The 17136-nt window shown below is 40.1% G+C and overlaps 2 protein-coding genes across 3 annotated transcripts; one reads left to right on the forward strand and one right to left on the reverse strand.

Moving 5' to 3' along the window:
* Positions 1-22: 22 nt before the first annotated feature.
* Positions 23-3862, reverse strand: LOC122094694. The gene is made up of 4 exons (XM_042665293.1): positions 3530-3862; positions 2759-3339; positions 508-1023; positions 23-418 (listed from the first exon to the last, which is right to left on the reverse strand). The coding sequence occupies exons 1-4, from the start codon at positions 3762-3764 to the stop codon at positions 281-283; spliced, it is 1470 nt and encodes a 489-aa protein (XP_042521227.1). The 5' UTR covers positions 3765-3862; the 3' UTR covers positions 23-280.
* Positions 3863-9221: 5359 nt separating this feature from the next.
* On the forward strand, positions 9222-13800 carry LOC122057399 (tRNA pseudouridine synthase A 1-like). Of its 2 annotated transcripts, none has more exons than XM_042619479.1 (6): positions 9222-9556; positions 9696-9798; positions 11993-12132; positions 12364-12726; positions 13119-13181; positions 13381-13639. In XM_042619479.1, the coding sequence occupies exons 1-6, from the start codon at positions 9488-9490 to the stop codon at positions 13504-13506; spliced, it is 864 nt and encodes a 287-aa protein (XP_042475413.1). In that variant the 5' UTR covers positions 9222-9487; the 3' UTR covers positions 13507-13639. The 2 variants fall into 2 exon arrangements, with proteins under 2 accessions (XP_042475413.1, XP_042475412.1); XM_042619478.1 differs by having other exon boundaries at positions 9235-9556; positions 13440-13800.
* The last annotated feature ends 3336 nt before the right edge of the window (positions 13801-17136 follow it).

Below are 17136 nucleotides of genomic sequence, written 5' to 3' on the forward strand. Positions count from 1 at the left end.
GTGAAATATGTGCAATTACAAATATGAAAATTAAAAAATTGATTTATCAGGTTCTTGGTTTCCTGATATTTGGAATAGCATAATGTCAGTTATATGATGACCACAATCCTCAAGGATGAAGAAGCCAACCCTTTGGGCTTTTTTAGCTTCTTATCAGGTAACTGTTTGTTGCAATTTTCTGTTTAAAAATTAAAATACAGCATAGAAAGATGGGTTCTTGTGCCCCTCGTCTGGACCTTAGTGAAGCTCCATTACATCTGGAAAATACATAAAACTTGGATTACGATGCTGCTGATGCCAGGAGAACATTGAAGTCGCTGAGAACCCACTCAGCCATCTCATCTTTGTCACTGATATATATTTCTGTTCCCACATCCACTGAAGTCCATATTCTTCTAGCAGGAGGGGTACCTGGATCCTGGCAAGGAAGAAAGATGCAATTTAAGATACAATTTTTTTTTGGGGGGTGGGGGGTGGGGGTTTGTTTGTGGTTTTCCAACTACTGACCTGATAGAAGTAGAGTCTGCTGGAAAGTCCTCCGACATCAAGCTCCCAAGTCCTGGGATCCCCAACCCACCCTTCCCCTGGTTTCGTTGGATACCCATATGCTGCCCATATTGGATGGGGAAGTATCTGCACCAGTTCTTGTGCCTGAGGATTGCTGTAAGGATCACAGAGACTGACAGGCTGCTCCAAGTGGAGAGCATTTCCAGGAGCGCAATAGTAGTGATAAGCTGCATATGGGAAGTTTGCAGTGTCGTTCCTGTAAATCTTTTTGTTGTTTGGGGTGATATGAAATGGTGGACAATTGACCAAACTTGTGGGGCTGCACCATGCTTGTGTTTCAGGGTTGATGATCATTTCACTATATCTGGTAACATCTGTGAGCACATCTCCATCACAGGAAGCACCACTATTCTTCCAGCAGCTGCCAATGTCTATGAGGTAGAATTGGCTCTTTGGGCCTCCCCCTTGCTTCACATCCAAAGAAAGTTTGACCTTGAAATTGGGTGATTCTGGGAGCTGTAAGGAAGGGAGAATCAGTTAGTTAACTTTGATTATTACATGTGAATATCAAGAATTGAATGATGAATCAACTAAGTGTTCTAGGCTGGTACACTTCAGGGTCCTAGATTTTTTTTTTTTTTTTTTTTTCTGCTGAAGATTTCAAGGACCTAGTTGAAAGAACAGGAGCAGGTAAGTCTGCATTCTGTTTTTTCTACTTCACCTGTCTGGTCAACTTAATGGAAGTAAAAAGTATTTATTGATGTAAATAAATGGGCAATACCATCCCAACACCCCCCTAAAAAAAGCCCAAAAAATAGAAAAATATAGTTTTTTGAAGCTCGTGTTGGATATGATGGAACTATCTTATTTTTTTATTTTTGGCATCTAAGAGATGATCAATTGAGGTATGCTCTTAACAAATAGTGAGTAAGATGGGTAAATTTTTTTTTGTATTGTTCAAATATCAGATTAACCATACGAAGGCATTTAGCATGAGTTCAACTTGTGGTTCCAAATAACATTTATCATAAAAGACTTCATAATTCCCGTAAGTTCCATAGTTTCCAAGACTTGAAACATACAAAGCCTTGCAAAGTATATAATAAAGCAATTTTATTACCCCTGAATCCTGCTCATACGAAATCAGTAATAATTTATTTGGAAGAGGAAGAGGAAGAGGACGAGGACCGGACCCAGATAACACCCGGTCCATTGCAGACCCCCCTCCCTCAGGGGGAGAAGTTGAGAACCCATGCACACTACATAATACATATCTGATGAAGGGCTCATCTACGATTCCGGACTCTTGACTCGACTAAGAAGCACTTTGATATAGGTGCAGTTCAGACACTAAAAGCGTTCCACCGAAAAAAAAAAAAAGTCAAGCCACTGAAAGTGTACTGAGTGATCTGTAGGTCATGTGCTTGACCAGGTGGTCCAGGTTTATAGTTATCAGCAACTTAAATATCTCATCACCGGGCTAGTAAGAACATAGAAATGCAAAACCTAAATTCAGAGGACCCTTGAAATGAAATATGGTCCCCTTAAAATGAAATATGAATGGTTTTCCCTTTCCCCCTCCTTTAAATATTCTGTACTGAAGAGACAGCTGAAAGGGCAAAAAAAAAAAAAAGTGAACACCATATAATGTATTTTCAAGGTTACAAGAAGGGGACATAAACACTTAATAATATTAATAAAAAGGGGGGTGGGATAGAAGAGCACATCAATGATGGGCAATGATGTCATTTTATGTGAAGAACAAAGTGACAGACAGTCACATAGAGATGAACACAAAAATATTCTGTGGGAGGTAGTGAGTGACAGTGAACATCTATCAGTTAGGGTTTATGACTACATCCAACAGTTAGCGTTTATGGCTAGGCCTTCTGCGGTTGAATTCTCACTGTTGTTCACCACAAAGGATTTGAGTCCCAGAGATGCCCAGCATACGCTATCCAAGTGGAGAACACTTTATTCAAAAAATATTGGAATCTTTTTCTTCCACCATACGCATGGTTCAAGGTATCGATACAATATGATATTGATACTAAATCCGAAGTGGTAGTATGAATACGAAAGAGGGTAATATGGTCCCAAAAAAATCAAGGTACCTGTATTATTTTGAAGGGCAAACGGAAAGGCCGGCGAGCCGGACAGGGCTGATCAGTATCGAGACCGATACCTAAGGCCTTGGGTCTAAGGGGAACCTTCTTTTTCAATACGGAAAAGAGCTTCGGTATCCACTTACAGTTTTCAGCATTCCTCTTGTGTCATAATGGTATCCACCGGAGAAACCGTTGGTTGCATCAGCTCTGAGATAAAGCATTAGCCAGGGATATTTCTTTGATGTCTTGAGCTTATGTCTGAAAGTCCAGCTCCCAGTTCCGACTTTTTTCTCCCAAACTACCTGAAAATACGAGATCCCAGCTATCCCATTTCGGATATCAGAACCCAGATCGTAAGTACCACTGAAATTCCCTCTCATCTCACCAATTCCTGATAATTCCGTTTGTTGACGATATAGGATAGGTTGGTTCATGCACCCATCACCAAAGCAGGGGAATTTTCCCCCCTTAAAAGCCTTCTCCTTTTTCCCATTTCGTGGACACAATCCAGACATTGTATCATAGTTACCATTTTTCAACATCACCATCCAAAACTGCCATGGATTGTCGGCATCTGCAACTTCACATAAAGAACCCAGATACTGTTCTTTCTCCACTGCATATAGATCTGGATTGTTCAGAGCATTTGAACTCACACCCGGGAATGGTTTTCCCACACCCAGTTGGTTATCAGCGTCGGTCACTCTATGCTTCAATGAAGAACCTGCCCAAGTGCAAAGAGAAGAAGAACAATAGAATAGGCATTAGAAGGAAATTGAAAACAGAAAGAAATTAAATGCCCCGTCAATAAGAAAAAGCCCTTATTTTGATTACTGATTTGGTTAATAGGAATGCAGTTCTGACGGAAGGTGAAGGAAACCCAAATTTCTTTCCTAATGTTCTGAGGGGCTTACTTGATTGCAGATCAAAACAATCAGCAGCTCTCGGGCTTCCCATCCCAGGAGCTTCTTTACCAACTTCATTGCAGAAGTTCCAGCTTTCGAAAGCTACTCTCAATCCATCCCTTTGCATTCCTGGGTCCCCTAACGCTGAGATGTACTGTTGCTCTGAAGCATAGAGGAAGCTGAAGAAGGATACATTTGCGATGAGAAGTAACAGAAGGAAGCGACTCCCGGAGACTGCTTTCATGGATATCTCTGGTTTAGAGCACCCGTGGTGGGGTGCTCTGCTCTTTAATGGTAACTTATATTCGTGAAGTGGGTTGGAGCTTCTACTTGGCCGCTACCGCGTCGGTCCTTAGGCCATATTTATACACTTATTTTTAAGTTATTTTATACCACCCATTTGAAAGACGGTTATGTTATACTTACCATTCAGGATTAGTTGGTTTCTATATAGAAGAATAGATGAAATCTCTCCTAGTCAAAGCTAATCGGCTATACTAGAAAGGAAAGATGGTTTATTGTATTCCTAAAATATCAGCTATACTAAAAAGGAAAAATGGCTTACTGTCTTCGTGAAATACAGAAACAGATATGTGAGCTAATCAGTTATACTAGAAAGGAAAGATGGCTTACTGTCTTCCTAAAATACAGAAACAGATATGGGTGAGATAAGGTACAATTTATTGGAATGAGTTGGAGAGATAAGATGCAATTGTATGACACGTCTGATATCCACCCTCAAGTTGGATAGTGAATGTCACAGACCAACTTGCTAATTAAGGGCTGAAAGTCGGCTTTGCCCAATGGTTTGGTCATGACATACACTAGTTGAAGCTTGGTCAGGACGTATGCCGTTTGGATGCTACCGAACTGGAGTTTGTCCCAAATGAGGTGGCAATTTATCTCGATGTGCTTTGTTCTCTCGTGAAAAATGAGATTAGAAGTGATGTGAAGGGCTGCTTGATTGTCACAGTATAGAGTAGCAGGGTGAGGTGGTATTTGAAGATCTTTACGCAAAGCCTGCACCAAGTAACTTCACAAGAGGCAAATGCCATGGCACGGTATTCTGCTTCGACAGAAGACATGGATACCGTGTGCTGTTTTTTTTTTCTTCCCAAGAGACTAGGTTGTCACCAATAAACGTACAATAGCCAGTGATGAATCAGCGAGTGTTGATGATGATATCATCAACATAAATGAGGACTGCTATGAATGAGGATGGGTGACAGGATGTAAATGAGGAATAATCGGCTTTTGATTGAGAAAAGCCAGTAGCAATAAGAGCAGTTGAGAGCTTTGAAAACCAATTTCTGGAGGCTTGTTTCAAACCGTATAGAGACTTGTGGCAGTGACAGACTTTATGCTCTCCCTATTTAGAAAAACCAGGTGGAATTTGCATGTATACCTCTTCGCCTAAGTCTCCATGTAAAAAGGCATTGTTTACATCCATTTGGTGTAAGGACCAACAACGGATGGAAGCAATTGTTAGAAGGCTTCGAACGATGACAAGCTTAGCAACTGGTGCTAAGGTTTCATTATAGTCGATACATTCTGTTTGGGTGAAGCCCTTGGCGACGAGATGTGCTTTGTACTGTTCAATTGAGCCATCTGATTTTCTTTTGATTTTATAAACCCATTTGTAGCCAATGGAAATTTTTCCAGGAGGTAAAGTTGTAATAGACCATGTGATAGAAGATCTTACATACATCTCAATGGTCAAATTTTAGTTCAAAATAAGCAAGAAAAGTTGCTTGAACTCTTATTTAAAGTGTTAGTAAAATTATCAAAATGCCATCAAATGGAGATGAATAAGGGTGTACCGATGCATGTGGCTCCCGTGTATGCAAGATTTAGGGAGGGGCAAGAATTACACAACCTTACCTCAAGAATGTCGAGAGGTGGTTTTTACCGTTTGACCATCAGATCGTAATATTCGTACCTTATCATTGGACCAAGCGTGTCCCTATGAAATAGAGATGAATATAAAAAAACAAAATAATGAATTTTTTTTTTTTAGCTACTTCCTCTACTCATTTTAAGACGACATTGTACCAATAAGATACTTGCCTGGTCTTCTATCGCAACATGGCCTATATATAGTGACGGGAAAGAAAACCCTACACCTGTTTCCATCTATGTATCCTTTTCAAGGAAAGGAGAGAGAGAAAAAAAAAAAAAATTAGGAAGACTGAAATCACTGAAGCTAATTCAATTCAGCGACCACTTCAAATACAGATGGGAGGGAATGAATGCACTCTTAATTAAATGCTTATTTGTACAATGCCCGAAGTGGACCGCAGACCAAATAATACTTTTTGGAACAGTTTTTGGTGTATAAGAAAGACTCCAAAACCTGATGTTTGCGTTTGGTATTTTGAGTAGGGGAAGGTGGCAGGTGGAAGGTGGATCACAATCGCTAATCCATCTGTCTAAGACTAATTGAACTAAACACCACAAGTGCACGATTTATGTGGTGTAGGACCTGTAGGTGACAACGGCAGTGCATGTGGTTGTTGATTATTGACTTTATGTAAGATGACGCCCACTTGTTTACATACATGATGAATGGATTGATTTTTAGATTCTTCTTCTTCTTTCTTCTTCTTCTTATTTATTTATTTTTATTGAAAATGATGATTTCAGGATTATGATAGTTAGAGGGTTTAAACGGAAGATGTTGGATGAAAAAAAAGAGTAATTGATGTGGAATTATTTAATTTTTAATATGTGCTCTAGTATTGTGTTGGGAGATTCAATTTAAAATCTAAAAGCATTTAGTGGAGAGAGCTCGCTAAGTATATGAAGTCATGAAAGATGATCTAACAAACCAATGTAAGACTATAACTCTGTAACTTTCAACATTTCAATACTCTTCATCCCGAGACAAAATAGAATATGTTTTAAGTTATAAGAGAATTCTTCAAAAATATGAAAATACTAAGGACCAGAACAAATTGATGTGAGACTATAATTCCTTAAATTCCAATATTTCAACAAGTAATACAGAAGTTCGCAAGACAGATTAGTATTGATACCAGTTGTGGGATTGGGAGTTGGTGAGGTTTGGAAACATTAAGTCGCTTTCATCTAATGAAATATAGTAAGTCATAAAGTGATTGCTGCACAAGTATGAACATGATCTGTTGATCCATATATAGATACTATAAACAATAATCATGCTGGCTGTCGAAACTTAACTCTCTATTAAGTAATTGGAATTATGATTTGTCAGAACCTTTCTAGACAAGATATTATCCTTAATTTATTCTCATCAGTGTCATGTGATATTGTTCTCTTACCCCAATAACCAACACCCACGAGAGGAAAAGTTGAAATAATTAATTCATATTTCATAGAATGGCATGCTGAAGTCATATAATAATATGTTAATTTTATTGGAAAAAAAAGACAACAAGATGATTTAATTAATACTAACAATAAGTTAGTCACAGAAAAAGAAGGTTTATCCGAATTAAACATGTAACCTCGTATTTGATTTGGGATATGCCCAAAAATCTTACAATATAATAATAGAGTCAATGAGAACATATGGTGAAAGACGATTACTAGCGTAGTTGGTGGTACCTTTGCCAATAGTAAAACAAAGGGTCCTAATAGGTGATAGATAATATCATATGAGACATTAAACAATAATCAAACTGGCTGTCGAAACTTAACTCTCTATTAAGTAATTGGAATTATGATTTGTCAGAACCTTTCTAGACAAGATATTATCCTTAATTTGTTCTCATCAGTGTCATGTGATATTGTTCTCTTACCCCAATAACCAACACCCACAAGAGGAAAAGTTGAAATAATTAATTCATATTTCCTAAAATGGCATGCTGAAGTCATATAATAATATGTTAATTTTATTGGAAAGAAAAGACAAGAAAATGATTTAATTAATACTAACAATAAGTTAGTCACAGAAGAAGAAGGTTTATCCGAATTAAACATGTAACCTCGTATTTGATTTGGGATATGCTAAAAAATCTTACAATATAATAATAGAGTCAATGAGAACATATGGTGAAAGACGATTGCTAACGTACTTGGTGGTACCTTTGCCAATAGTAAAATAAAGGGTCCTAATGAGTGATACATTCTCTTGGTTAAACGGGATTAGGGGTTTTAAATAGAAAATATCGTTTCCGTACCCAAAAAAAAAAAAAATTTAAGGTAAGAGGAACTTTTCCTAGGGTGGAGTAGAGATGCAAACAATTAGTGGGCTTGGCAATAGTGAGCCTACCTAGCCTTTTTCCCTTTCTTTTTTTTTTTTTTCAAGAAAAATTTTTAATTAAATATTTTATTTAATTTTTTTTTTCTACACTGATCCCTAAGCCACTCCAATAAAGTGGATTGGTTTGAGGAATCAGCCGGTTTTGGCCAATCCAAGATGATACAGATCGGAATTGAACTCCAATACCAATTCTGATCTCTTGAACTTTGCTAACAGGGTATTGTGATAAAAGAATTGTCATTTGCCAATTGATTTTCCCTTAGATTGTTTAGAGTTCATAAATTTAATTGAAGAGTCATAATATGAGTCTGAACCAAGTTTTTGCATGAGAATCATTCTTATACGATGCTTGATTCACACATAAAATCCACTTGTTAAGTCTCTTCTTAAAACAGGCTTTCACAATTGATGTTATCAATTAAGCTTTGTCGTGGGCCACTCAAAGTCCATGTTAGGGTTCACGGGCTTGTTCTGCTGGAAATGAATTGGGCCGGTTAGTATAGAGAGTCCTTCTGCTATGTCGTTGATTGATAGAAGTTTTCCATTGGTTAGTTGAAACTTAGAAGTAGATAGGGAAAGGAAAGGAAAAAGACAATGTACGTGCAAGCTGTGCCGACATTTGTGTCATCTGTCAGTTGCCATTTTAAAAGATGAATAAAGGGTATTTATGGAATTAAAAAAAGATGGGTGTTATTGTTCCAACGGTTTATGAGCTGGATTGATTGATAGATTGATTGATTGATAAACTTTTAGAAATAGTACATTGGACAATTGGAATGGATTTTAGTTCTACTTTAACTTTTAATCCTGGAAGGATTGGATAATTCCTTCCATGAAAGCTCATCCGTTCTCTCTCTCTCTCTCTCTCTCTCTCTCTCTCTCATAATCCAAAATCCCAATATAAATTTCTACACATTTGTGTAAAGTATACATCTATTCATTTACACCACCAACTTTATGGTCTGAGAGGCCCTTTTCTCCCACACCCCAATTAGTATGGGAGATGGTTTTCCAGAGTCATGATGAAATCCTTTCCCACTTAACCCTCCATGAGTGATATTTGCCACCCAGCTTCTTGTTGCCCTATACCCAGCAGTCACAAGTCACAACACCTCCTTCACATGTGTGTGTTGGGGTCATCCTCTTAATGCAAAATAACTAGGTGGTTGACAGCCTTGATCCATGTATCCGCCATGGACAATCTTCTGCTTTGCACATGACAGTTACACGATGAGGATCATTTTTCTTAAACCTGTAGGAAAACCCCTTGTGCAATGGAATATTCATGCAAAGCATCTCGAAATTCGTGACCAACCCTGAGAGCATATCAAAGTTAGATTAATTTAGCTTTGGATTAAGACCGGGCCCGGGCCCGGGCCCGGGCCAGGGCCAGGGCCAAACTAGGTTTAGGCTTAATTTAGGAACTCAAGGTTAAACTGAGATTATCAAAAGCCCGGCCCAATTCAACCCTGTAGCAGCACTTGCTGGAAACCTAATTCGGCGCTATGCACGGTACATATAACATATAATACCTTAGACATGGTATGGATAAACCATGTGCCAAATTTAAGATCGAAATTCAGATCATTTATTCCACACCTCCAAGGCTCCAACCAAAACAAGAGTAACTGCAAACCAGAAGGCTGAGGCCGGGGCCGTCCATTGCAATCATCTGCGAGTCGTCGAATCATTCATTCCGTCGGGTTTTTCCCACGGCGCAAAACATGGGCTTCACTGTCGTCGCCCTTCATCCACCTCTGAATGCATTTCTCACCTCAAGTAACGATAACCCGGTCTCTCTCTCTCTCTCTCTCTCTCTCTCTCTCTCTCTCTCTCTCTCTCTGTGTTGTTTGTCACTTTTGAAGTTACTTCTCCCTCTCAAATTGGGTTTTGTGAAATTAATGGGTGCGTGCTATGTGACTTTGTAAGCAGAATCGGGACGGCGGTACAGAGCACCAAAGCCAGGAAGCCCGCTTCGCTCTTCCAGGTTATAAGTGGCGTATGACTATAGCATATGATGGCACAAAATTCTCAGGTTGATTCTTTTTCCGTTCCATCTTATCCCAGCTAATATCTACTTCAGTATTGCTTTTTCACATCGTAAAGGTGGAATTTAATGTGATATCTAATGGTAACTGAAGAAATTTGGGTATTGAACTAATGGGTTCTCTATAACTCCCCTTCCCACTAGTCAAAGGAACGGGGGAAGAGGATGAGATATTGTAGGTTTGTTTTGAAAGCTACAAATAGGCCCCGTGAGAAATTTGATTGTATATTTGTTGCCATTGTGGATCGTCTTAGGTCTCCCACATCAACCCCCCTGGAATTCTGGTTGGACATTTCTTAATCTTAATTTAGAATTTCCGATACTATCTTTCATTAATTCTGACTGTTAGATCTTATATAGATCTGGCCCATAACGACCATCGTCCATCAATCGATTTGCATCACCCTCATATGACTGGTGTGGGATTGTAACAACTAATCATGAGCCCAGCTAGTTCAAAATTTAGAAATGGTAGAGAAACATTCAATTGCCCTTTTTTTTTCCTGAGGATACAATTTCATCCCTTGGGTGGAGGGTGCAGCTCTGCCAAGGGACAACTCTAGTGGAAAAAACAGGTAAAAGAAACTAGCATTCAACATTCATGCTTTACAGAGCAATTGCAATCTGCTTCATGCTTTACATTCAAATATAACTTCTTCTGAGACAAGATTAAATAATAAACTCATAACTAGAAGACAGAGCTGTAATCTCATCCTTTTACTGTTTTTCCATTTTGTTGGAGATGTATGAACTTTTGGGCCTGCCCCTGATTGTTTGTTCATTGAGTTCAGAAAATGATTTTTAAAGTTCCCATAAGTTTTATGGTCAAAGGAGTAGAGGGTAGCAGGGGAGGAATGAGAAACACATTTTATACAATGTACAAAGAATTGTTGGTGTATGATGTCTTGTATTCCGTTGTAGTTTAATCTAGGGAGTACTGGTGCAACACCTAGATAGGTAGGATGGTGGTCCCACTAGCCGGTTAGCGGGCCGTGGGGGTTGCAAGGGGGCTCCTGCCCCCTTGCATAGCAGGGGGTGTAGGGGGGCGCAACCCCCCGCTCGAATTTTTTATTTGAGGGCAATTGTGTACTTTCCGGATTAGGGTTTTTTTTTCGCGATATATTTGTAGCGAGGGTTTCTTTCTCTGTAATGCAAGCAATACTGAGAGGTGTGAGGACGAGCGTTGTAACTCTATTCTCCATTGATAGTGAAGCATGATCTCATCTCACCGGGGACGTAGGCAACCTTGCCGAACCTCGTAAAATCCATGTGCATTATTTGTTTTGCTTTTCCATTATCTTCTTCATCGTTTTAGGGTTGCGTTTCTACAAGAATACCTACATGACTTATCCCCTTTTTTTCCTTTTTTAATTGCAATTTCCCTTTCTACTAGTACTGGGTGGATTCCTCTATTAATCGATCTGTAATCATGGACATGCAAACACAAGTGTGCCAGTTCTCCACAATGGACATGCAATATCCGATAGAGCAATCTCCTGAATCCAGAAATAGGACACAGATATGTTCTTTGATGGATCATCTTTCTTCCAAAACATTATGTTCCAAGTTCTTATTTAAAGGTGAAAGGATCCCTGATTATGAGGGTTTTTTCTTTCTTCATCCTTTTTCTTGTTCTTTTTCTCCCATGCTCTTGTTTATTTATCTTGAATGTAATGTGTTATATTGGGTTAGAGCAGGTCAATAAGTGAAAGAAAGGGCAAGGATACATGTATAAACGTATTTAGCTACTAAATTGCATTAAGTAAAGCAAGTTAAGGAAAATAGGTGAAGGAGATTATGGACAAGAATGATACATGGTTTGGATCATGTCAAGGTATAACATAAAACTAAAATGAAACATTAGTATCTCAGTATCTCTTATGCAAGAGATGTACAATTGTTCAAGGTAAAACATAAAAATAAAATGAAACATTAGTATCTCAGTATCTCATATGCAAAGAGATGTACAATGTTTGTTTTTAGCTAATTTTTTTACCACATGTTGATCTCTGATTAACTAATAGAGGACATGCACAAACAACATTCAAAAGCTAAGATTTCCTACAGAGCCCAACTGGATTTCTGCTTACTGTTGTTAAAGCTGGTCTTGTGTTGTCCTGGTTCCAAAGATGTCTTTTGTGATTTTTATTATTTGATTGCTAATGTTATTCTTGTATTTCAGGCTGGCAATATCAGCAGTCATCACCAACTGTACAGTGCCTTGTGGAAAGAGCTCTAACTCAGATAACAAAGCTAGAAAGGAAGGAGCTAGGATTGGTTGGTGCAAGTAGGACAGACACTGGAGTTCATGCCTGGGGTCAGGTCTGACTTTCTCAACCTTCTGAAGACATTTTTTTCTGGTAAAATCCTTCTGAAGACTGGAACAAGCATCTCTCAATAAACAAACATATACAACTCAACTCAGACTTATCCCTACTAAATGGGATTGGCTAGAGGGATACTTTTTCTCCAATCAACTCTATTTAGCCATACTTGTTTCTAGTCCTAAGCGATGTATGTAATGAACAAACATATGATTTATTAAGATTTCAGGTGGCACACTTTGTAACTCCTTTCAACTATAACAGTTTGGAGAGCATTCATGCAGCGCTTAATGGTCTTCTTCCTTTTGATATCCGAGTTAGAGAGATTAGTCCAGCACTACCTGATTTCCATGCTCGATTTTCGGCGAAGAGTAAGGTCTATCACTATAAGATATATAATGACACCATTATGGACCCATTCCAGAGATTCTATGCATATCATAGTACTTATAGACTGAACACCATTGTCATGAGGGAGGCTGCGAAGTATTTCATTGGAAAGCATGACTTCTCTGCTTTCGCTAATGCATCGCGCAATGATCGATTGCCAGATCCTATGAAGCAAATTTTCCGTTTTGATGTTGTTGAAAAGGTAATTGTTTAACCCGTGCAATATTATTAGTTTAGCATGGGTCCTTGCTGCACCATGTTGGGTCTTCAGTGATCAGGCAAGAGGCACCAGTTGGTTTATATACTTAACCTTGGTTGTTTGAAGTTGAAATGCTATCTTTGATGGGACCATATAATCGAATTGTGTCGACTAATATTATTCAATGCAGCCAGTTGATGAGCTTTGCTCAGTCCTGTTCCTAGAATATGATTGAATACTGGATGTTTGAATTCATACCCTCACTAAGAATGATGTACCTTAATTATATTAGATAATAATAGTGACAATCTCATGGTCTCGACATCTGATTTTTTTTCTTCTTTTGGATGGAATAGCCTATAGGTTATTGAATCGATGCTTGATTTATTGTCTAGGGAGCTCTTTTGCAACTCGAGGTTGAAGGCTCTGGTTTCTTATATAGACAAGTGCGGAACATGGTACACAATCTTTATTCTCTTCTCTTTAACATCTTCCCTAGAGCTCAATGTTGTTTTCTTCCCTCCTTTTTCCTTCATTGTTGTTATTCTTGTTGCATCGATATGTCTTCCTTTAATTATGACCAGATTAACTCAGTGGTGATTCATTTTGCAGCGGTGGGTTATTTTGATCTTTTGTATTCTTTTTTTGCTACAATAGGTCAAAGCTTCAAGTTCAGAACATGGAAAAACTGAAAGCCTTCTTTTTTTCCCCTATAGGTCGCTTTGCTGCTTCAAATTGGAAAGGAGGCAGTTCCTCCTGATATTGTCCCGAAAATCTTGGTAACTAGAGATCGGAAAGAACTTGCAAATTATACCTTTTCTGCCCCTCCACAGGGACTCTGCCTTATATCTGTCAAGTATAATGAAGAGGTCCTACAGCCTCCCCCTGGTTGCCCTGTGACCAGCTTTGGCAGGAATCATTGTGCAAGTAAATGCAAACTTCCATTCTTTTGAAAAACTTAAAGGATGTGGTTGTAACTGTCCAAATCTTAAGAAGTGAAATATGTGCAATTACAAATATAAAAATTCAAAATTGATTCATTAGGTTCTTGTCTTCCTCATATTTGGAATAGCATAATGTCACTTATATGATGACGACAATCCTCAAGGATGAAGAAGCCAACCCTTTGGGTTTTTTAGCTTCTTAATCTCCAAACTTTTATCAGGTAACTGTATGTAGCAATTTTCTGTTTGAACTTTAAATACAGCATAGAAAGATGGGTTCTTGTGCCCCTCTTCTGGACCTTAGTGAAAGCTCCATTACATCTGGAAAATACATGAAACGTGGATTATGATGCTGCAGATGCAAGGAGAACATTGAAGTCGCTGAGAACACACTCAGCCGTCTCATCTTTGTCACTCACATATATTTCTGTTCCCACATCCATTGAAGTCCATATTCTTCTAGCAGGAGGGGTACCTGATCCTGCAAAGGAAGTATGATAGATAAATTTAAGATACAATTTTTTTTTTTTGGGGGGGTGGGTGGGTGGGGGGTAGTGGGTTTGTTTGGGGTGTTCCAACTACTGACCTGATAGAAGTAGAGTCTGCTGGAAAGTCCTCCGACATCGAGCTCCCAAGTCCTGGGATCCCCAACCCACCCTTCCCTGGGTTTGGTTGGATACCCATATGCTGCCCATATTGGGTGAGGAAGTATTTGTACCAGTTCTTGTGCCTAAGGATTGCTGTAAGGATCACAGAGACTGACAAGCTGCTCCAAGTGAAGAGCATTCTCAGGAGCGCAATAGTAGTGATAAGCTGCATATGGGAAGTTTGCAGTGTCATTCTTGTAAATCTTTTTGTCCTCTGAGGTGATATGGAATGGTGGACAATTGACCAAACTTGTGGGTCTGCACCAAGCTGGTGTTTTAGGGTTGATGACATTTCACTGTATCTGGTAACATCTGTGAGCACATCTCCATCACAGGGAGCACCACTATTCTTCCAGCAGCTGCCAATGTCTATGAGGGAGAATTGGCTCTTTGGGCCTCTCCCTTGCTTCATATCCAGAGAAATTTTGACCTTGAAATTGGGTGATTCTGGAAGCTGTAAGAGAGGGGAATCATTAGTTAACTTTGATTATTACATGTCAATATCAAGAATTGAATGCTGAATCACTTCAGCGACCTAGTTGAAAGAACAGAACAGGTAAGTCTGCATTCTGTTTTTTTCTGCTTTAACTATCAGGTCAACTTGATTGAAGTAAAAAGTATTTATTGATGTAAAACGGGCAGCAACTCCCCCACCCCCGCCCAACCCCCCCAAAAAAAAAAAAAAACCTACAAAGATAGTAAAATATTGTCTTTTGAAGCTCTTGTGTGAACCCTCCCTCAAGGAGAGAAGTTGAGAATCCATATACACTACATGATACATATCTGATGAAGGGCTCATCTGCGTGTCTTGACTCTTGACTCTTGACTCGACTGAGAAGTACTTTGATATAGATCCAGTCAGACACTAAAAGTGTAATGAGAGTGATCTGTAGGTCATGTGCTTGACCAGTTCTGTAGTTATCAGCAACTTAAATATCTCATTACCGGGCTAGTAAGATAAACATAAATTCAGGGGACCCCTGAAATGAAATATGGTCATTTTCCGAATGGAAAAATGGATGGTTTGTAAGTAACAAAGACCAGGTATAAGATTTTGACAAAACAATTATATTAATGGAAACATAATTACAAGTGGAAGATGATTTACTTGTTCAATTGATCCTCTGAAACAGTAGCATAAATCGTCCCACTTAAATAGAGTTGAGTCGTATATATAAATATTCTCCTTAAGGTATTTGAACGTCCCGTATATTAATATGCAACCGGGTTGGTCGTACGTCATCACCTCCAAGATAAAACAACTCTCAAATTGCTTAAAATGCATTTCAATGAGCAATTTCCATAGGTATGTCCGAAGGTAATACTGAGAAACTCAAAGGAAAACAGTGGACGAGTTTAAAAACAGTAAATAGAGCATTTGCAAGAACGAAAGCTTAAGACAACCCCACAATATATGTATTTCGTACACAGTCCATATACATTTTGATTTTTGTTACTATTAAATATGGATATATTTGTATAGATATCTATACGTATATGTTGCTGCCAAAAACCCCGCTAGTCCAACCTACACAAACACAGACGACGGAGGCCCGGAACTTTGTCCGGGGTTAGTCCTCCGACGCTCAAGTCAGGGTCGGCCGCACAGTTCAATAAGGGAGTAATGGTGAGGGTGTTAGAGCTTCCCTTCCCCTTTCTTCCGTGCCTTCTTATATAGCTCTTTGGCCTTAGGGTTTTTCCCCCTTCGGCCTTCTTAGAGTCCTACTCGAATACGTCCAACCTTCTGGGGGGAATATCCCCCCCATGCAGACGACGTGATCCCGCATGATTCTGCGGGCGTGCCTCGGTGATTGCGCGTGCTCGAGTGTGAGTGGTCTCTTGGACCCTTCGTCTGGCGGTGGACACGTGTCTCAGAGGCGACACGTGTCATGGCCCCCACCGAGGGGTTATTTTGGCTATATCAGGAGCCCCCTTACTTCCACTAGGAGCTTCTTCCTGTGGGAGTAACCATCTTCTTTGGTTGACTTGTTCCTTCGGCCTTGGCATTACCAGTGTCCAAGGTTTGGGGTCGAACGACCGAGAGAGACCTTTGACCGCTTCGGATCGACTTTGCTGAGCCCCCTGCCGATCGGTCAGCACCATTCGGCTCTACCGAGCCCCCTGCCGAGGGAGGGACCTTTGGCCAGTTTCGTTCGTCTCTGGCCGAGCTCCCAACCGAAGGACAGACCCTCGGTCAGGTCTGTTCGGCTTTGCCAAGCCCCCTGCCGAGGGACGGACACTCGGTCAGGTCCGTTCGGCTTTGGCCGAACTCCCAACCGAAGGAGGGACCCTCGGTCAGGTCCGTTCGGCTTTGGCCGAACTCCCTACCGAAGGAGGGACCTTCGGTCAGGTCCGTTCGGCTTTGGCCGAACTCCCTACCGAAGGAGGGACCTTCGGTCAGGTCCGTTCGGCTTTGGCCGAACTCCCAACCGAAGGAGGGACCTTCGGTCAGGTCCGTTCGGCTTTGGCCGAACTCCCAACCGAAGGAGGGACCTTCGGTCAGGTCCGTTCGGCCAGGTCCGTTCGGCTTTGGCCGAACTCCCAACCGAAGGAGGGACCCTCGGTCAGGTCCGTTCGGCTTTGGCCGAACTCCCAACCGAAGGAGGGACCCTCGGTCAGGTCCGTTCGGCTTTGTTTTATTTGAGGGCAATTGTGTACTTTCCGGATTAGGGTTTTTTTTTCGCGATATATTTGTAGCGAGGGTTTCTTTCTCTGTAATGCAAGCAATACTGAGAGGTGTGAGGACGAGCGTTGTAACTCTATTCTCCATTGATAGTGAAGCATGATCTCATCTCACCGGGGACGTAGGCAACCTTGCCGAA

This window comes from Macadamia integrifolia, chromosome 12 (genome assembly GCF_013358625.1).
Source record: "Macadamia integrifolia cultivar HAES 741 chromosome 12, SCU_Mint_v3, whole genome shotgun sequence".
NCBI classification, from domain to species: domain Eukaryota; kingdom Viridiplantae; phylum Streptophyta; class Magnoliopsida; order Proteales; family Proteaceae; genus Macadamia; species Macadamia integrifolia.